The sequence below is a fragment of the Oncorhynchus masou genome, chromosome 27 (genome assembly GCF_036934945.1).
Source record: "Oncorhynchus masou masou isolate Uvic2021 chromosome 27, UVic_Omas_1.1, whole genome shotgun sequence".
Taxonomy (NCBI): Eukaryota; Metazoa; Chordata; class Actinopteri; order Salmoniformes; family Salmonidae; genus Oncorhynchus; species Oncorhynchus masou.
This window is the reverse complement of record NC_088238.1, coordinates 46,780,183-46,801,626: the sequence shown is the minus strand read 5'-3', so window position 1 is coordinate 46,801,626 and position 21,444 is coordinate 46,780,183. Positions and strand designations below refer to the sequence as shown.

The 21,444-nt window shown below is 43.9% G+C and overlaps 1 protein-coding gene across 1 annotated transcript in view; it reads left to right on the top strand.

Annotated features, from left to right (window-relative positions):
• LOC135515515 (phospholipid-transporting ATPase ABCA1-like) overlaps positions 1-21,444 on the top strand; it is a 257,293-nt gene that overhangs the window by 166,382 nt on the left and 69,467 nt on the right. Inside the window, exons 33-37 of the mRNA XM_064939137.1 lie at positions 3,613-3,687; positions 4,981-5,150; positions 11,736-11,913; positions 13,803-13,918; positions 14,535-14,679. Of these exons, the coding sequence (XP_064795209.1) occupies positions 3,613-3,687; positions 4,981-5,150; positions 11,736-11,913; positions 13,803-13,918; positions 14,535-14,679 (684 nt within the window). The remainder of the gene's footprint in view (positions 1-3,612; positions 3,688-4,980; positions 5,151-11,735; positions 11,914-13,802; positions 13,919-14,534; positions 14,680-21,444) is intronic.

The window sequence follows — 21,444 nt, the reverse complement described above, 5'->3', positions numbered from 1 at the left end:
GTTTGTTCACTTGGCTTTCAAAGACTTTAGAAAGGCAGGATGGATAAAGGTCTATAACAGTTTGGGTCTAGAGTGTCTCCCCTTTGAAGAGGGGGATGACCACGGCCGCTTTCCAATCTTTAGGAATCTCAGACGATAGGAAAGAGAGGTGGAACAGGCTAGTAATAGTGGTTGCAACAATGGTGGCAGATCATTTTATAAAGAGAGGGTCCAGATTATCTAGCCCAGCTGATTTGTAGGGATCCAGATTTTGCAGCTCTTTCCGTACATCAGCTGTCTGGATTTGGGTGAAGATGAAGCGGGCGGGGGCTTGGGCCAGTTGTTGCGGGGGGTGCAGAGCTGTTGGCCGGAGTTGGGGTAGCCAGGTGGAAAGCATGGCCAGCCGAAGAGAATTGTTCTTTGTTGACAGTTGCTGGGTGTTTTTTCGTCCTCCATCCGCACCAGCCTGTACCCTACCTGTCCTAAGCTCTCTCCTGGCCCCTTATACTAAGTCTGAATTTGTCCTGCTTGGTGACCTAGGCTGGGACATGCTTAAACCACCTGATCAAGTCCTAAAGCAATGGGACTCCCTAATTTCTCAGATTATCACCAATCCCACAAGGTATGACTCCAAACACCCAGAAAACGTTATCCTCAGAAATAATCCTGCTAGGTATCAGTCTGGTGTTTTATGTAATGACCTTTGTGATCACTGTTTTACAGCGTGTGTTCGTAATGGCTGCTCAGTGAAACAACCTGTCCGGATTTGTCATAGACGCTTGCTAAAGAACTAATGATCAATCCTTCCTTCATGAACTGGCCTCTGTAAAATGGTATAGAATCAGTTTGATCCCCTCTGTCAAAGACGCTTGGACCTTCTTTTTTGATATTTTCAGTGGCATTGTTAACAAACACCCCTCATGAAGGAAATGAGAATTAAAAACAGGTTTAGCCCCTGGTTTGACCGTGATCTTGCGGAGTTACTCCACCCCAATAATTGCATTTGGCGAAAGGCTCTCCACACACATACTCAGGCTGACTAGCTATCGTTCAGGCAAATGAGAAATAAGTGCACTCAGGCTATCCGGAAGGCCAAAGTTAGTTACTTTAAGGAGCAGTTCTCTCTCTGTGGGTCTAACCCCAAGAGGTTCTGGAAAACTGTTAAAGACCTGGAGAATAAACCCTCCTCCTCACAGCTGCCCATGTCCCTTAATGTTGATGATGTGGTTGTTACTGACAAGAAGCACATGGCTGAACTCTTTAATCACCACTTCATTAAGTCAGGACTCCTATTTGACTCAGCCATGCCTCCTTGCCCGTCCAACATTTCCTCATCTCTCACTCCTTCTAATATGACTATCCCGATGCTTCTGCCTCTTTTTACCCTGCCCCACTACAAAGTTTCTCCGTGTAGGCATGAGTCCGAGGTGCTAAAGGAGCTCCTTAAACTTGACCCCAAAGTTGGGGGTCAAGTTAGGGTCAGAAGGGTCGGATGGTTTAGACCCTTTCTTCTTTAAGGTTCCTGACCCTAGCATCGCCAAGCCTATCTCCACCTTTTTTAACCTGCTTCTCCTTTCTGAGGAGGTTCCCAATGCTTGGAAGGCAAGCTGATCCTAACTGACTGTTATAGGCCTATTTCTATTTTGCCCTGTTTATCAAAAGTGTTGGAAAAACTTGTCAACTATCAATGTCTATAGTATTCTCTCTGGTATGCAGTCTGGTTTCTGTGCAGGTTATGGAAGTGTCACTGCAACCTTAAAGGTCCTCAATGATGTCACCATTGCCCTTGATTCTAAGCAATATTGTGCTACTATTTTTATTGACTTGGCCAAAGCTTTTGATTAGGTTGACCATTCCGTTCTTGTGGGCCGGCTAAGGAGTATTGGTGTCTCTGAGGGGTCTTTGGCCTGGTTTGCTAACTACCTCTCTCAAAGAGTGCAGTGTATAAAGTCAGAAGATCTGCAAATTTGATATTGAAATGAGACTCATGTGGCAAAGCATTCTGGGATCGAATAGGATGAGGAAGGAAGATATTACAACATGGCAAAAACAAAACACACCATGCTTGAAGACAATTTGGAAACACTTGTCAATAAAGTAGTCAAATACAGTGTTTTGAATGCCAAAACAGCTTTCTCATCACGCACTTGACAGAACGCATCGTGCCACCATTGTATCGCTGGCTGTGGCTGTGTGGGTGTCCGGGTCATTGGCCATACGAGCACCATCGCCCTTGAGGAGGAAGTCGTTTCATAAGGGATAAGCATCAGTAAATGTTTGCCGTAATTCCCTAACCCCCTCTCTGTCTCCCGCCACGTGTCTTCCCGTCTGCAACAGAAACAATGCCAGTAGAACGAGGAGCTAATCCTCAGGAAGAACCCATACCAATGTCGTGCCCACTATGGTGCCATCCTGCGCCAGAACCTTTGCTCCCTCCATCTCACCCCCTCCGGTTTCCTCCTCCCTCACTCCCCATTCTTTTACTTCAGTTCATTTAGTAAATACTTTATCACTTATTTTTCTTAGAACTGCATTGTTGGTTTAGGCCTTGTAAGTAAGCATTTCACTGTAAGGTCTACCTACACCTGTTGTATTCAGTGATTGTGACAAATACAATTTGATATTAAAAGCAAATTATGTTAAAAATCTTGGAGAAAGGCAGAATTTACAGACATAAAAAAGGGCTTGTAGTTCCTGAGTTCATTACTAATAAATCAGATGGTCGGTGTTCTGTGTGTTTCTCCTAAATAGAGAGACGATGAGTACAGTGTGCAAACACTCCCTCCTCCTTTCTCTTGCTCCCTGTTTTTCTCCCTCTCTCTCTACCCTCTCCCTCCCTCCTTTTCTCCTTCCCCTGTCCCTCTCTTCCTACCTCTCGTATTGTAGGCTTTTGATTTGACTCGCCTGCAGACCGAAGGAACCATTTGCATTTATATGACACGTGTAATGCGTGCAGTGTGCACCGGGCCAGGCTGAACTGGACCTGGGCACAGGCGTGACGACGGGCCATCACAAATCACACGGTTCTCAGCAGCACTCATCCCAAGGCCCATTTCACATGAAACATGACCATAGTGTGTTTTTTTTACGCAACCCATGTGGCCCACCCACACCTGGTCCTGCCACTCCACTGTGTTATATGTTAGAACACCATGTGGAGGAATTTCCATAGTGAGAAAAGAGAGAAAAACATTTTTAAAAAGAGAAAGGAGAGAGGTGCAAGTGGAAGGCAGTGCTGGGTTGGCGAAATAATTTGGCTCCAACGTTGACCCATTTGGTTCCCACTCCCACCTGCCCTATATAGCACTAATAACCAGGGGTCATATGTATCAAGCATCTCATATGTAGGAATACCCTACCTCCCCTCTAGAACTTTTATAAACCATGGCAGTGGAGAGGGAGAGAGGGGGGGGGCAGCTGAAATCAGTGCTGCAGGTTTGCTGAAATAACAAGCCTAATAATGTTGCTTCTCCAGCCTATATAAAATACATAAATAAGTGGGCCTCAGCAATATAGAGAGAATGCTGTTCCATGATGTTTTGCATTTCAAAGAGGATATGTATTTTCCCAAGTGTGTCCAATTAAGCCTTGTTCTCTTGTTGTTATTATTATTATTATTCTCTCCTTCATTAGGATAACACGACTGAGCAGATCCTTCTGAACGCCAAGACGCTCCTGAAAGAGCTTGGGACCAGGGATAACGTCAAGGTATTATATCATTCTTCATCTTCAGGCTTCGAGACTCAGAGGCTCCTCACCATTTTTGCTTGGCCATCATCATGAGTGCTTTGTGAGAGGATACAGTATCAGGTATAGTCCAACGCTGGTACACAGATAGTTCTCTGCCTTTGTAGAGCGATGCTAATCACAAATCATACAAGACAAGCCCATCTCCTGGGTTTTACATGCAATCTGAGCTGCATCTGAATCACTTAATTCCCATCACAGACACCTAAACTGCATAGGGAGTGGTTGAGTGGTTCAAATGACTTCATAAATGTATTATTCAGACAGAGATCCTCCATTGAGACAAGATAAAGCAGCGAAAAGAAGAATTGCACAGTGCAAAGTGGATTCTGTTAGCATTATGAAGTTATACTCTTCCAATGGATTCAACAGCAGCCTTTATGGTTGATGCTTGATGCAATTAGACCGCTTGAATTCTGTGGTAGCAGTGTTAACTTAGCCAGCCTCATACTGTTCTTTATAGCATTAACTTCCACTCTCTTCCACTCTTTTGATGTCCACCATGTTTGATGTATCTAATGGGAGTCTAGCAACAGGTCTCCCCGGGGTTGAGGAAAGAGGAATCCAGTACATTGTGGAATTTATTAAAAGAAACTGCCGTCAAAATAACTTAAGCACTTGCGTTGTATAAACCAAAATGGCCTTTTTTATGTGCAATTGTTTAAGTCGCTAATACTGTAGTCAACCACAAATATCTTCGGGGAGTGTATGTGGAGATTGTGAGAGACACGAAAAGTGTGAGTGTGCACATGAATGTGCTTGTGTGTGTGTGCGTGCACTTTGAGTATGTGAGTGTGTGTGTGCTTTACTGTGTGTATGTGTGATACAGTGTTACGGTAGGCCCAAACTCCATCTAATCTTAATTAGACCAGCACTATCAGCGGGGGTGCTCTCTTTCTAGAATATTCTTCTCCTGCACAACGGGCGATACAGGCACCGGGAGCATCTTAAAGAGAAAAGTAGTCAATCGTTTGTTATAACTTTGTGTTCAACTTGTGAGCGTTGATAGTTATTGCTTCTTTTGTTGTAGTTGCTGTTACTGTATCTAAATCAATTATTATTTTGTATGTATTATCAAGAAGCTAATGTAATACAAGGGCCATGTTTTACAACTGCATTGAACTGGAGTAACTACCAGGAATAACCTGTATAATTTCCATAAAGGTACAGTTTATTCTTTTTAGGCCAGGACTAGCCTTAAACTTGGTCTGTATTTGAACTGTAACAGCTATGAACCATCTGCCATGTCTCCAGGTGTGGTTCTACAACCAAGCGTGGCACGGGATCGTTTCGTTCCTCAACGTGGCCAACAACGCCATCCTGAGGGGCAACCTGCCTACGGGCCGTGACCCCAGGGAGTACGGCATCTCCTCCTCCAGCCACCCTCTCAACCTCACCAAGGTGCAGCTCTCCTACCAGGCACTGTGAGTAGGAATGTATCAGCTCCGGGGGTAAGCTTCCCTTACGTAAAGATCTAAGATCAGCTTCCCCTCTCCCAATCCTAACCTTAACTTTTAGTTGGTGAAATAAAAAAATGACCAAGATCAGTGTCTAGGGGAAACTCACCTGTATATATTATATTAGACAAGGGAGGGAGGGAGGGAGGGAGGGAGGGAGGGAGGGAGGGAGGGAGGGAGGGAGGGAGGGAGGGAGGGAGGGAGGGGGAGGGAGGGAGGGAGGGAGGGAGGTGGAGGAAGAGATTCATTCATGTGAGTAGCCCATGGGAAACACACACTTTCAGATACTGTCGCTTTATAACCCAAGAGATCAGCCAGGAGCCCTGAAGCAGCTACCCCATGAGATGTCTTTGATTAATGAGGGTGTTATTGAAGTACAAAACCACCAGACTTCACTGTCTAATGCAGTCAATCATCTATCCAATCTCCATAATCGAGGAAAAGCCTTGCATAATATAAGCAAAAATAACATAATACAATGTAACATTACATAATATAACATGACTTGCAGTATTATAGCAGAATATAATTACATAACATATCCTAGCATAAAATAAACAGTAGCATAACATAGTATCATATCATACAGTGACATATTACATCATAACATAACCTAAAGCCCTACTGCACATCTAACTTAGATTTGTGTGTATTGGTTATATGTTGTAAAATTGTTAGATATTACTGCACTGTCGGAGCTAGAAACACAAGCATTTCGCTACACCCGCAATAACATCTGCTAAACACATGTATGCGACCATTACAATTTGATTTGATTTGAACTATGTAGATGTCAAATTAGGCCTACGCTCAGTTTTCACACTTTGTTTGCTGAAATGTCAGTTTCGACCTTGACCTGATGCGATCCTCATGCCACAGATACTATTTAGTTCCTTGTTCCATTCTTGTGTTACCTCTATCTAAGTAAGGTATTGATGTAGTAGCGACAGTGTTGAGTTAGAGAGAAAAGACATGGAGGTGGAGCTAGAAGATAATTGCAATACCTTACCTTCCATACAATAGATTCAGCCCCCCTCTCTTTCTCTCTGTCTCCGTCTCTGTTTCTCTCTCTCTCTCTCTCTCTCTGCCTTTCTCTTTGTATCTGTCTTTTCTCTGACTCTCTCTGTTTCTTCCTATGTTTGTCTCATTTCTCTCTCTCTCGCCCTCTCTCTCGCCCTCTCTCTCGCTCTCTCTCCATGTGGTCCCTGCGGGGAATTTATTACCCATGATCTAAAGATGAACTTTGGATCATGGATTACCAGAGTTAAAAAGCATAGGAGTAAAAACCGTGTGGGTGTTTGTGTCCTATGCGATCGTGCATTGTGTCCCTGCGTCATGACCCTAATTCAAGAGTTGTTCTCCACAAAGGGTGGTTTCAAACGGAGCAGACAGGAACATGTGATGTGGTGGTTGTAGAACATTTATGGGGTAGCTGCTTCTGTCTAGGCATGTTGTCTAGCCTCACTGCAATGGGTGGCAGGGTAGCCTAGTGGTTAGAGCGTTGGACTCGTAACCGGAAGGTTGCAAGTTCAAATCCCAGAGCTGACAAGGTACAAATCTGTCGTTCTGCCCCTGAACAGACAGTTAACCTGCTGTTCCAAGGCTGTCATTGAAAATAAGAATTTGTTCTTAACTGACTTGCCTAGTTAAATAAATAAATTAAATAAAATAAAAAATGCTCTCCTAGCATAAGCAGAATAATCATCATGGTGGGTCTCTGTGACCTGGAGCTTGCTAGGTCAGTGAATCAGAGAGAGATCTGTTCAGTCACCAAGTCTCCCATGGCCATTAATAAAACAGCTTGACATTAAAGGACTCATGTACCATGTTCAGAGCAGGTATTTGGTTTTCCTGCGAGTTGCCATATGTGTATATGTCTCAATTTCTGCATTATGGCTACACATACTGGCTGGAAAATGATTTACTCAAACAATTCAAAGGTAGACTATTATTTGACTACTTCATTATGGTTTTCTAACTCCCCTCTACACCTCCATGTTTGAAGCCGCACTCCACTCTAGACCTTAGGCAAAAACACCTGGAACGACCAGGAACATTAAATGCTCTCCCCTACTATACTGTTTATTACTTTATTAGCAGGGTGCATGTCTCCTCACAGTGATTAGACGCTAGTCCTTGCTCAGGGTTACCTCATTAGCCAATCAATTGCCTCAAACATTCCTCGGCCCCGGCGAGCGAGGTCTAGATAAACCTGTTGAAAACTGCTGAACGTGGGGCGGCACCTACTGCGTAAATTACTTCATGTTTGCGCATCCTAATTGTGTCCAGCCCGCACTGATGAATGTTGAGGTGGCGCGGCGCGACTTATTTAATATGTTAATTACCTGGCAGGTAGTCTGGCGAGAGATTGTGTGGTAAGGCGTGAGGGAGGAGGTGTGTGTGTCTGTGTGTGTGTATGTGTGTGTGTGTGTGTGGTTGATCAAAAGGATTACACTGTAGTGTTTTTTTGCAAGGGAAACAAAAATAGGCTATAGGCCTACGTGTTTCTAGGACTGTAGAATTATACAAAACATGTCATTGACTCTCTAAAAAAATAACTATTGTTTTTTTTATTGATATATTCCCATTATTTCTTCATGCAATTATTCATTTACAATAGTTTGTGCACTCTTTATAAAGCATTTTATTATCAAGCATGTTTGAACACCTTGCATGTTGATATGCATCTGATGCATATGCAAAAGGGAACACCCCGCAGCATTCTCTCGTGGGTACTGATATGCTGAACAGCTAGCAATTCAAACTTATCTAGATTAGAATCCATCATTTTGTGCAATAAACAATAGCCTACACTATTGTCCCCAGATGGTACTAGTTGGTCGGAACTTGGTCCCCAGATGGGTCTTCCTGTTGACACCAAATAAGGAGTTTCCTCCCAGTCCCCACAATGTCATCTACCCTAATTTCAATGAATCAATTACATTTGAAGGGGTGTATTCATTCTAGATTTTTTTTCTTCTAATTTTAATGTTTTTGTTATCAGAAAGGTGGTGTCCCCAGAATGTGGTGTGAGAACAGGTGTCCACAGTAGGTGATATAAACGTGTGTGTGTGTGTGTGTGTGTGTTTAACTATTCTTGTGGGGACTTGGAAACAAACAGATATTTGACCAACTGGGGAAATTTTGTTGGTCCCTACAAAGTCAGATGCTATTTCTAGGGGATTTAGTGTTAGGGTTAGAATTATGTTAAGGGTTAGTTTTAGGATTATGTTTAAGTGGTCTTTAGCTGGGTGAATCATATTCCAACCGCATGGAGGATCATGGTTCTAGTTCATGGTTCTTTAATAAGAGACACTTAACATGAACTAACTACAAAACAATAAACGTGAAAACCGAAACAGTCCTAACTGGTGCAGAAAACACAAAGACAGGAAACAACCACCCACAAAACCCAACACAAAACAGGCTAACTAAACATGGTTCCCAATCAGAGACAATGACTAACACCTGCCTCTGATTGAGAACCATATCATGCCAAACATGGAAATAGACAAACTAGACACACAACATAGAATGCCCACCCAGCTCACATCCTGACCAACACTAAAATAAGGAAAACACACAAGAACTATGGTCAGAACGTGACAGGTAACAAGCACATAGCTAATACATTAAACATCATACAATTCTTATAATTTACAGTAGATCATACATACCATTTCCCCAACTGGACATATTTTTATTATAAATTAAACCATGCAAGACTTGTCTAATAATACTTAGACATTATAGGACATTTTAGTAATACAGTTGAAGTTGGAAGTTTACAAACACTTAGGTTGGAGTCATTAAAACTCGTTTTTCAACCACTCCAACCACTCCACTTCTTGTTAACAAACTATAGTTTTGGCAAGTCTGTTAGGACATCTACTTTGTTCATGACACAAGTAATTTTTCCAACAATTGTTTACAGACAGACTATTTCATTTATAATTCACTATATCACAATTCCAGTGGGTCAGAAGTGAACATGCACTAAGTTGACTGCCTTTAAACAGCTTGGAAAATTCCAGAAAATGATGTCATGGCTTTAGAAGCTTCTGATAGGCTCATTGACATAATTTGAGTCAATTGGAGGTGTACCTGTGGATGTATTTCAAGGCCTACCTTCAAACTCAGTGCCTCTTTGCTTGACGTCATGGGAAAATCTAAAGAAATCAGCCAAGACCTCTGAAAATAAATTGTAGACCTACATAAGTCTGGTTCATCCTTGGGAGCAATTTCCAAACGCCTGAAGGTAAGACGTTCATCTGTACAAACAATAGTACGCAAGTATAAACACCATGGGACCACGCAGCCGTCATACCACTCAGGAAGGAGACGTGTTCTGTCTCCTAGAGATGAATGTACTTTGGTGCAAATCAATCCCAGAACAACAGCAAAGGACCTTGTGGAGATGCTGAAGGAAACAAGTCCTATATCAACATAACCTGAAAGGCCGCTCAGCATGGAAGATGCTACTGCTCCAAAACCGCCATAAAAAAGCCAGACTACATTTTGCAACTGCACATGGGGACAAAGATTGTACATTTTGGAGAAATGTCCTCTGGTCTGATGAAACAAAAATAGAACTGTTTGGCCATAATGACCATTGTTATGTTTGGAGGAAAAAGAGGGACGCTTGCCAGCCGAAGAAAACCATCCCAACCGTGAAACACGGGGTGGCAGCATCATGTTGTGGGGGTGACTTGCTGCAGGAGGGACTGGTGCACTTAACAAAATAGATGGCATCATGAGGGAGAAAAACCTCTTACCCACTGGGAAAGTGATGACAGAAATAAAAGCTGAAATAAATCATTCTCTCTACTATTATTCTGACATTTCACATTCTTAAAATAAAGTGGTGATCGTAACTGACCTAAAGACAGGGAATTTTTATTAGGATTAAATGTCATGAATTGTAAAAAACTGAGTTTAAATGTATTTGGCTAAGGTGTATGTAAACTTCTGACTTCAACTGTAAGTACTCTTATCCAGAGCAATTAAAGTATAGGTCAAATATTTCAGTTGCTCTCAATCCATGTCAAAGGCAAGACTAATCCCACTGGGCACAGGTGTAAATTCAACGTCTTTCCCACATTGGTTCAATGTCATTTCATTGAAATTATATGGAAATAATGTTGATTCAATCAGTGTGTGCCCAGTGGGATGACACGACTGGTGCAGAAAGTGTGAGATTTCACTCAGAATGCAACTCAACACCTGGAAAAGTTGTGAGGCTTACTTCCACCAAAAGGCCCCTTGACCAATCCTCTGTCTGTAGCCCCTCAGGCCTATGCAGACATAGGCCTCAGATCCCTAGACAATGGCTGTGTCCCAAATGGCACCCTATTCCCTATATACAGTAGTGCACTACGTTTGACAAGGGCCCATAGGGCCAGTCAAAAATAGTTCACTCTATAGAGAATAGGGTGCGATTTGGAATGCATCCAATGTTCTTAATAACATTGCTCTCGAACTGGATTTTTTTTGGTTCCACTGTCCAGCTGTGACCCTATCTGGCTCCACCCATGTTTGGACTAATTGTCAGCGGTAAAGGTCTGGGTGGCCTCTGGTTCTGGTTTGTTAGTAAAGGAAGTATATGGGTTTCAAGTGTGTCCTCAGTTTTTCTCTGATGTTGGCTTATCGAGTCATTCATCTATCATGGACGTCACAAGAGGCTGCTGAGCGGAGAACGGGCTCATGATAATACCTGAAATGTAGTAAATGTAACGGTATCAAACACATGGAAACCCTGTTTTCTGATGTTTGATAACATTCCATTTATTCCATTCCAGCCATTACTATGAGACTGTACTCCCCAATTAAGGTGCCACCTGCCGCCTGTGATGGGAATGGAGGGAAAAAAAGTGAAATCCAATTTTGTATGTGGTGACTGCATCATGGGAACACATGGAAAAGAATTACTTATAAAGGATTTTAGGATCAAAACAAGCTGCTCACACACCAGGTGCGTCAGTACACTGAATCTTTTTTGGTAGTTTTCGACTGCTCTGTTGGGTTACTGTAGAGTACATGACTGAAGATGTAAAAGGGTAATGAATACATCTAAAGATTGATTGATGGATCGATAGTAGAAAAATCAATCACTCTCAAAGGGGAGGTTCAGTATTTTATAACTTTATGTTAAATTGTTAAATGGGTCCTCACACTGAAAGTAGTCTTTGGGCCAGGAGAAACTGTAATTCAAACATCCCCTTGAAAACTTTACTTTCCATTAGCTACCAGTAGCTAATAATTTATGGAAAGGAAGGGAGCATAAAAATCAACTGAAATTAGCTTTTTTTTGGTTTGATCTTACTTATAGGTGATTGTCAATAAATTTTTTGCTAGCGTTTGCTAAAGTTAGCCGATGTTTATTAACCAAATCACAGATGATGTTTTTTCTTTATCATCTAACATTGAGTTGTAAAATACTAACCTTTCCATTTAAAGCAAACGACCCTTCTCCAGTCAGTTATCAACCAAACCTATTGATCATGCTAGAATCAAACCTGTACTCAACTTTATGATTTCTTTCTTCTTCTTCAGTGCTGCCACCTCCACCGATTTGGTGGTGTCCATCTGTGTCATCTTCGCCATGTCCTTTATCCCAGCGAGCTTTGTCCTCTTCCTCATCCAGGAGCGTGTCAACAAAGCCAAGCACTTGCAGTTTGTCAGCGGCGTCAACCCGGCCGTCTATTGGGTCGCCAACTTCGCCTGGGATATAGTAGGTTATTTTCATGAAATAAAATAATTACAAAATTCAACTGTATTTCCAATGATAATCGGAAATGTGTATTTTTGCTGTTTTATGTAATTCCCAGCTCCCGGACACTACTCATACACAAACGAAAGGCTGGAAGCAGCACAGAGTCAGCCTCTGAGCTATGTCCCTGGAACACATTTGGTATTACGTACCTTGCTCAAGGGCACAATGGCAGTAGGTGGCACCTGAGATTGTGATGTCAGCAACCCCTTGGTTTCCTGCCATTTCGCACCTAATGAATGATCAATACTTAATGAGACTGTGAGGAAGGGATGGACAAGCACAAACCCCAAATAAAAGTATCGAAACCCCAACCAAATTCTTTATGGATGTTGTAATTGGTAGAGTGGTGATTTCACTTGAATTCAGAGGGATAGATGTAAGGTCACAAGTGAGTCGTGTCAAATAATTCACCAAACTTTCTGTCAGTGCCACATGTTGCATTTTAAATAGCCATTTTAGGTGTCCATATTAAGACATCCTCAGTAAGTAGGTTTGGATAAGGATACTTAATCCTAGTGTACCTAGGAATAGATCATCCAATGGCTGACTCAAACAAATAATCATCAGCAGCAATAATGGTAAATATACTTTTGATCGCAATGGCTGTTAAAAAGCCCAGGCCTGAGTAACTGTTATTGACTAGCGCTGAATTATTGACACTGGCAAACAGTGATGCAAAGTGGTACAACGTTGATACTTTCCCTCAGGCTTAATAGCGGTAAACAGTCTATCAGGTAACTTAAGAGAAAAAAAGAAGGTGGGAGGCCATAACTCAGCACTGCTAGCCGTGCGAACAAATTATCTGTTGACGAATGCTGACAAAGTGGAGGAGAAATGTTATAATGCAGGCAGCCGAAAGGTTTTGGCTAGGAGCAGTTAGCATTGCCATTTCCATTGACCATTTTTCCAACAATTGTAATATTATATGGTACCAAAAAATCTTTAAAGGGATTGTATTGCAGTTTTGCTGTTAAGGTTTTATAATCGGGCTCATGGATTTCAATGTTTTATATGACTGTGTAAAGTGCTTCCTAAGTAGTGTTGAAGCCTTAGAGCACAGAGTGGGAAATGTGGAGTAGAAGTTTAAAAATCACATAGGTTTCTGTTATTTTTGTCTTCACACAGATTCATCATGCCAATTGCAGTATTTAGCCATTCGTCATCCAATATCATGATTGTAAGCCTTCAGATAGAATATTTCTATTATTTTATACTACGCTTTGGTAAATTGTGAGATGGTTTTCTTTCGACTTTTCCAGTCAGGCCAGCCACAGACTCATGTCCTCCTATGAAGGGGAATAGATTGCTCTCGTGTTAATTAGCAAATGAAAGAGGGGAAGCTTGGAAAGCTAATTAAAACCTAATCTATGGATTTCAAAATCGTGTGGAATTCCCATTTTCTTGAGTTCAACATCTTCATCATTATCATCATCTTCTTTCTTTCAGAGAGAGGGACCGTAGCCTGATATGACTGGGCGTCATTATAATTATGTAGTAATGACATTATACGCTTAGATGTTACCTTCCCAGAACTCCCCACAAAGCGATGAAATGCTTAATACGGGGTTATGTGTGCTTTTTTCTTTTACTGTGTAACTACATAGTCTAACAAGTGGTTGTTCTTTATTACAGTGTTATTATATGGTCTAACAAGTGGTTATGTTCTTCATTACAGTGTAACTACATAGTCGAACAAGTGGTTATGTTCTTTATTACAGTGTAATTATATGGTCTAACAAGTAGTTATGTTCTTTATTACAGTGTAATTATATGGTCTAACAAGTGGTTATGTTCTTTATTACAGTGTAATTATATGGTCTAACAAGTAGTTATGTTCTTTATTACAGTGTAACTACATAGTCCCGTGTCTAATAGTCATCATCATCTTCCTGTGCTTCCAACAAAAAGCCTATGTGTCCCCTCCTAACCTTCCAGCTTTGATTTGGCTACTTGTAATGTATGGGTAAGTAGCACCAGAATGATATCCATATTTTTATGTGCTGACTTACCCAGTTCAAAGACGTTTTTAGAAAAAAAGAAAATTGTGATTGGACTATGGATGCAATGTTTATATGGAGCAATGTAGATTCATGTTCAAATCCACCCTCTGAATGGCACACATACACAATCCATTTCTCAATTGTCTCAAGGATTAGAAATCCTTCTTTATCCTGTCTCCTCCCCTTCCTCTACACTGATTGAAGAGGATTTAACAAGTGACATCAAAAAGGGATCATAGCTTTCACCTGGATTCACCTGGACAGTCTATGTCATAAAAAGAGCAGAAGTTATTAATGTTTTGTATACTCAGTGTAGTGTGGAGTCAGCAAACATCTCATACAACCTACAAGTAATATTTGAGCCCTGTTCAGTTTCAATTCACCCATTTTCCACATAACATGCCACAGTCAATGCATTTTAATGGTGAAGTGAAGCCTCTTCCTGGAGTTTGTTCTGAAACCTTCATGTCTGTATACCCCTCTTCATATATCTCCCCCTATCTCCTTTCCTATGGTACTGTTTAAATAGTAAAATATGAAGAATGAAGCTTCTGTTCATGTAACCGTCTGTATTTTCAGGTGGTCTATCACACCCATGATGTACCCAGCCTCGTTTATCTTCAGTGTCCCCAGCACGGCCTACGTGGTGCTGACCTGCGTCAACCTCTTCATCGGCATCAATGGCAGCTTGGCCACCTTTGTCATGGAGCTGTTCGATGATGATGTAGGTGGTGCATTTTGCCAATTTCCTAAATCGTCAAATGTACCGAGTCCATATTAGGAGCTTCAGTGTTACAAGGTGTCGGTGTCCTTTTGATTGTGAGGTTGTCCTAATTTTATTTTATTTAACTAGGCAAGTCAGTCAATAACAAATTCTTATTTACAATGACGGCCTACACCGGCCAAACCCGGACGACGCTGGGCCACATATGCGCCGCCCTATTAGACTCCCAATCACGGCCGGTTGTGATACAGCCTGGTTTCGAACTCGGGTTCGAGCGCCAGCCGGCAGCCCAGGGAGCCAGCCGGGAGCCCAGGGAGCCTAATATGCACACCGTACATACTGGGCGAAAAGTACACATGTTTTATCAAAGAAATGACTGCTCAATCGACTAATATATCAGGAAGATTTAATTTTTTGACTAGCTAACTGATCCCTGTCCTCGATATACTGCAGTGTATTCTTGGATAGGCTTTCAGCGGATGCAATGAAGGAGCTTTTCCTCCTGGAATGACTTTTTAACTTTTTACCCACTCAATGAGTTTCAAAGGTGGTATTTTTCAATGATCTTTTATGTTTAATTGTGAAGTTAGGATTGTGTTTTCGGCGAATGTGCTTCATGCATCTTTCAATGAGCGTCAATGTATACCAAAAGCTTCCCTTTCTCAAAATACAAAGAAGGAGAAAAAAAATCAATAAAGAAAGCAAGCAAGAGAAAAAGACAGAATTTGAGAGAGTGTTAAAAGGATAGATGGAAACAATGAGGGAAGTAGAGAGAGAGAGACGCCACTTCTCAGTCTGTGGAAGCCAACGTTTTTGACATGTTTACTTGTGTTGAATTACAACCATTACTTCTAAGGATGCAATTTAATTAGTTTAGCTGTTCTTTATAAGCTGGAAATCAAATTTACCTGAATGTGTTAACACACACAATCATACAAGTATAGTTTCTAAGTTGTCCTCACCTGTAACGGCTTTCTTCCAACTCCTCCTCTGACGAAGAGGAGGAACAAGGATCGGACCAAAATGCAACGTGGTTCGTTCGGTACATCTTTAATGATGAACACGAATAATACAAAACAACAAACGTCGAAAACCGAAACAGCCCTGACTGGTGCAACAAACACAGAGACAGGAATAATCACCCACAAACACACAGTGAAACCCAGGCTACCTAAATATGGCTCGCAATCAGAGACAACGATAATCACCTGACTCTGATTGAGAACCGCCTCAGGCAGCCATAGACTAATCTATACACCCCACACAACCCCAAGACGAAACACACTACAAATAAACCCATGTCACACCCTGGCCTAACTCAATAATTGAAGATAACATAATAAATATAGACCAGGGCGTGACAGAACCCCCCCCCCTAAGGTGCGGACTCCCGGACGCACATCAAAACAATAGGGAGGGTCCGGGTGGGCGCCTGTCCATGGCGGCGGCTCCGGCTCGGGACGTGGAACCCACTCTATGAATGTCTTAGTCCCCCCTCCTCGCGTCCTAGGATTGTCCACCCTCGCCGCCGACCATGGCCTAGTAGTCCTCACCCAGAACCCCACTGGACTGACTCGGGACAGAGGGGCAACTCGGGACAGAGGGGCAGCTCGGGACAGAGGAAGCCCAGCACTGAGAGGAAGCCCAGCACTCAGAGAAAGCACAGCCAGGCAGTTGAATCTGGCAGATCCTGGCCAGCTGGCAGTTCTGGCAGATCCTGGCTGACTGGCGGATCTGGAAGAGTCTGGTTGACTAGCAGATCTGGAAGATTCTGGTTGACTGGCAGATCTGGAAGAGTCTGGCTGACAGGCAGATCTGGAAGAGTCTGGTTGACTGGCAGATCTGGAAGAGTCTGGTTGACTGGCAGATCTGGAAGAGTCTGGTTGACTGGCAGATCTGGAAGTCTGGCTGACTGGCAGATCTGGAAGAGTCTGGCTGACTGGCAGATCTGGAAGAGTCTGGCTGACTGGCAGATCTGGAAGAGTCTGGCTGACTGGCAGATCTGGAAGAGTCTGGCTGACTGGCAGATCTGGAAGAGTCTGGCTGACTGGCAGATCTGGAAGAGTCTGGCTGACTGGCAGAGCTGGAAGAGTCTGGCTGACTGGCGGATCCTGGCAGACTGACGGCTCTGGCTGCTTCATGCTGACTGGCGGCTCTGGCTGCTCCATGCTGACTGACGGCTCTGGCTGCTCCATGCAGATTGACAGCTCTGGCGGCTTCTTGCAGACTGACAGCTCTGGCTGCTCCATGCAGACTCACAGCTCTGGCAGCTCCTTGCAGACTGGCAGCTCCTTGCAGACTGGCAGCTCCATGCAGACTGGCAGCTCTGGCTGCTCCATGCAGACTGGCAGCTCTGGCTGCGCTAAACGGGCAAGAGACTCCGGCAACGCTGTAGAGGCGGAAGGCTCTGGCAGCGCTAAACAGGCGGGAGGCTCCAGCAGCACAGGAGAGGAGGAAGGCTCCGGCAGCGCTGGAGAGGCGAGGCGCACAGTAGGTCTGATGTGTGGTGCTGGCACTGGCACTGGTACTGGGCCGAGGACACGCACAGGAAACCTGGTGCGGGGAGCTGCCACCGGAGGGCTGGGGTGTGGAGGTGGTACTGGGTAGACCGGACCGTGCAGGCGCACTGGAGGTCTTGAGCACCGAGCCTGCCCAATCTTACCTGGTTGAATACTCCCGGTCGCTCTGCCAGTGCGGCATGGTGGAATAGCCCGCACTGGGTTATGCAGGCGAAACAGGGATACCGAGCGTAAGGCTGGTGCCATGTAAGCTGGCCCAAGGAGACGCACTGGAGACCAGATGCGTAGAGCCGGCTTCATGGCATTTGGCTCGACGCTCAATCTATCCCGGCCGATACGCGGAGCTGGAATAGAACGCACCGGGCTATGCACCCGCACTGGAGACACCGTGCGCACCACAGCATAACACGGTGCCTGCCCGGCCCCCCGGTAAGCACAGGGAGTTTGCGCAGGTCTCCTACCTGGCGTAGCCATACTCCCTGTTAGCCACCCCCCAATAAATTTTTGGGGCTGACTCCCGGGCTTCCTATCGCGCCGCCGTGCTTGCTTCGACAACTCCATTCTTCTATACCCCTCTTCGCACTGCTCCAGCGAATCCCAGGCGGGCTCGGGCACTCCTCCTGGGTCGGCCGCCCACCTGTCTATTTCTTCCCACGTCGTGTAGTCCAGAAACTGTTCCCATGTCCTTTCCTCATTGCGCCGCTGATGCTGCCTTTATTGCTTCTCCTGTGGCTCCTGCCCGTTGACACGTTGCTTGGTCCGTTTGTGGTGGGTGATTCTGTAACGGCTTTCTTCCAACTCCTCCTCTGTCGAAGAGGTGGAACAAGGATCGGACCAAAATGCAACGTGGTTCGTTCGGTACATCTTTAATGATGAAGAACACGAATAATACAAAAGAACAAACGTCGAAAACCGAAACAGCCCTGACTGGTGCAACAAACACAGAGACAGGAACAATCACCCACAAACACACAGTGAAACCCAGGCTACCTAAATATGGCTCGCAATCAGAGACAACGATAATCACCTGACTCTGATTGAGAACCGCCTCCGGCAGCCATAGACTAATCTATACACCCCACACAACCCCAAGACGAAACACACTACAAGTAAACCCATGTCACACCGTGGCCTAACTCAATAATTGAAGATAACATAATAAATATAGACCAGGGCGTGACATCACCTTTTTATATTTTATTTATTTATTTCACCTTTATTTAACCAGGTAGGCAAGTTGAGAACAAGTTCTCATTTACAATTGCGACCTAGCCAGGATAAAGCAAAGCAGTTCGACACATACAACGACACAGAGTTACACATGGAGTAAAACAAACATACAGTCAATAATACAGTATAAACAAGTCTATATACGATGTGAGCAAATGAGGTGAGATAAGGGAGATAAAGGCAAAAAAAAGGCCATGGTGGCAAAGTAAATACAATTGTCATGCCCTGGCCATAGTTTACTTTGTATGTTTCTATGTTTTGATTGGTCAGGGTGTGATCTGAGTGGGCATTCTATGTTGGATGTCTTGTTTGTCTATTTCTGTGTTTGGCCTGATATGGTTCTCAATCAGGGGCAGGTGTTAGTCATTGTCTCTGATTGGGAACCATATTTAGAAAGCCTGGGTTTCACTGTGTGTTTGTGGGTGATTGTTCCTGTCTCTGTGTTTTGCACCAGATAGGGCTGTTTTCGGTTTTCGTAGGTTTGTTATTTTTTTAGTTTATCGTGTATAGTTTCCGTATTTAATCAAATGAATCAAAACTACGCTGCATTTTGGTCTGCTCCTCCTTCCCACAACGAAAGCCGTGACAACAATATAGCAAGTAAAACACTGGAATGGTAGATTTGCAATGGAAGAATGTGCAAAGTAGAAATAAAAATAATGGGGTGCAAAGGAGCAAAATGTATTAATTAATTAAATACAGTAGGGAAAGAGGTAGTTGTTTGGGCTAAAATATAGGTGGGCAATGTACAGGTGCAGTAATCTGTGAGCTGCTCTGACAGTTGGTGCTTAAAGCTAGTGAGGGAGATAAGTGTTTCCAGTTTCAGTGCTTTTTGTAGTTCGTTCCAGTCATTGGCAGCAGAGAACTGGAAGGAGAGGCGGCCAAAGAAAGAATTGGTAATAGGGGTGACTAGAGAGATATACCTGCTGGAGCGGGTGCTACAGGTGGGAGATGCTATGGTGACCAGCGAGCTGAGGTAAGGGGGGACTTTACCTAGCAGGATCTTGTAGATGACATGGAGCCAGTGGGTTTGGCGACGAGTATGAAGCGAGGGCCAGCCAACGAGAGCGTACAGGTCGCAATGGTGGGTAGTATATGGGGCTTTGGTGACAAAACGGATTGCACTGTGATAGACTGCATCCAATTTGTTGAGTAGGGTATTGGAGGCTATTTTGTAAATGACATCGCCAAAGTCGAGGATTGGTAGGATGGCCAGTTTTACAAGGGTATGTTTGGCAGCATGAGTGAAGGATGTTTTGTTGCGAAATAAGAAGCCAATTCTAGATTTAACTTTGGATTGGAGATATTTGATATGGGTCTGGAAGGAGAGTTTACAGTCTAACCAGACACCTAAGTATTTGTAGTTGTCCACGTATTCTAAGTCAGAGCCGTCCAGAGTAGTGATGTTGGACAGGCGGGCAGGTGCGGGTAGCGATCGGTTGAAGAGCATGCATTTAGTTTCACTTGTATTTAAGAGCAATTGGAGGCCACGGAAGGAGAGTTGTATGGCATTGAATCTTGCCTGGAGGGTTGTTAACAGTGTCCAAAGAAGGGCCAGAAGTATACAGAATGGTGTAATCTGCGTAGAGCTGGATCAGAGACTCACCAGCAGCAAGAGCGACCTCATTGATGTATACAAAGAAGAGAGTCGGTCCAAGAATTGAACCCTGTGGCACCCCCATAGAGACTGCCAGAGGTCCGGACAGCAGACCCTCCGATTTGACACACTGAACTCTATCAGAGAAGTAGTTGGTGAACCAGGCGAGGCAATCATTTGAGAAACCAAGGCTGTCGAGTCTGCCGATGAGGATGTGGTGATTGACAGAGTCGAAAGCCTTGGCCAGATCAATGAACATGGCTGCACAGTAATGTTTCTTATCGATGGCGGTTAAGATATCGTTTAGGACCTTGAGCGTGGCTGAGGTGCACCCATGACCAGCTCTGAAACCAGATTGCATAGCAGAGAAGGTATGGTGAGATTCGAAATGGTCAGTAATCTGTTTGTTGACTTGGCTCTCGAAGACCTTAGAAAGGCATGGTAGGATAGATATAGGTCTGTAGCAGTTTGGGTCAAGAGTGTCCCCCCCTTTGAAGAGGGGGATGACCGCAGCTGCTTTCCAATCTTTGGGGATGTCAGACGACACGATAGAGAGGTTGTACAGGCTAGTAATAGGGGTGGCAACAATTTCGGCAGATAATTTTAGAAAGAAAGGGTCCAGATTGTCTAGCCCGGCTGATTTGTAGGGGTCCAGATTTTGCAGCTCTTTCAGAACATCAGCTGAACGGATTTGGGAGAAGGGGAAATGGGGAAGGATTGGGCGAGTTGCTGTGGGGGGTGCAGTGCTGTTGACCGGCGTAGGAGTAGCCAGGTGGAAAGCATGGCCAGCCGTAGAAAAATGCTTATTGATATTCTCTATTATGGTGGATTTATCAGTGGTGACAGTGTTTCCTATCTTCAGTGCAGTGGGCAGCTGGGAGGAGGTGTTCTTATTCTCCATGGACTTTACAGTGTCCCAGAACTTTTTTGAGTTAGGGTTGCAGGAAGCAAATTTCTGCTTGAAAAATCAAGCCTTGGCTTTTCTAACTGCCTGTGTATAATGGTTTCTAGCTTCCCTGAACAGCTGCATATCACGGGGGCTGTTCGATGCTAATGCAGAATGCCATAGGATGTTTTTGTGTTGGTTAAGGGCAGTCATGTCTGGGGAGAACCAAGGGCTGGTTCTAAATTTCTTGAATGGGGCATGTTTATTTAAGATGGTTAGAAAGGCATTTAAAAAAAATATCCAGGCATCCTCTACTGACGGGATGAGATCAATATCCTTCCAGGATACCCCGACCAGGTCGATTAGAAAGGCCTGCTCGCTGAAGTGTTTCAGGGAGCATTTTACAGTGATGAGTGGAGGTCGTTTGACCGCTGACCCATTACGGATGCAGGCAATGAGGCAGTGATCGCTGAGATCTTGGTTGAAGACAGCAGAGGTGTATTTAGAGGGCAAGTTGGATAGGATGATAGTGC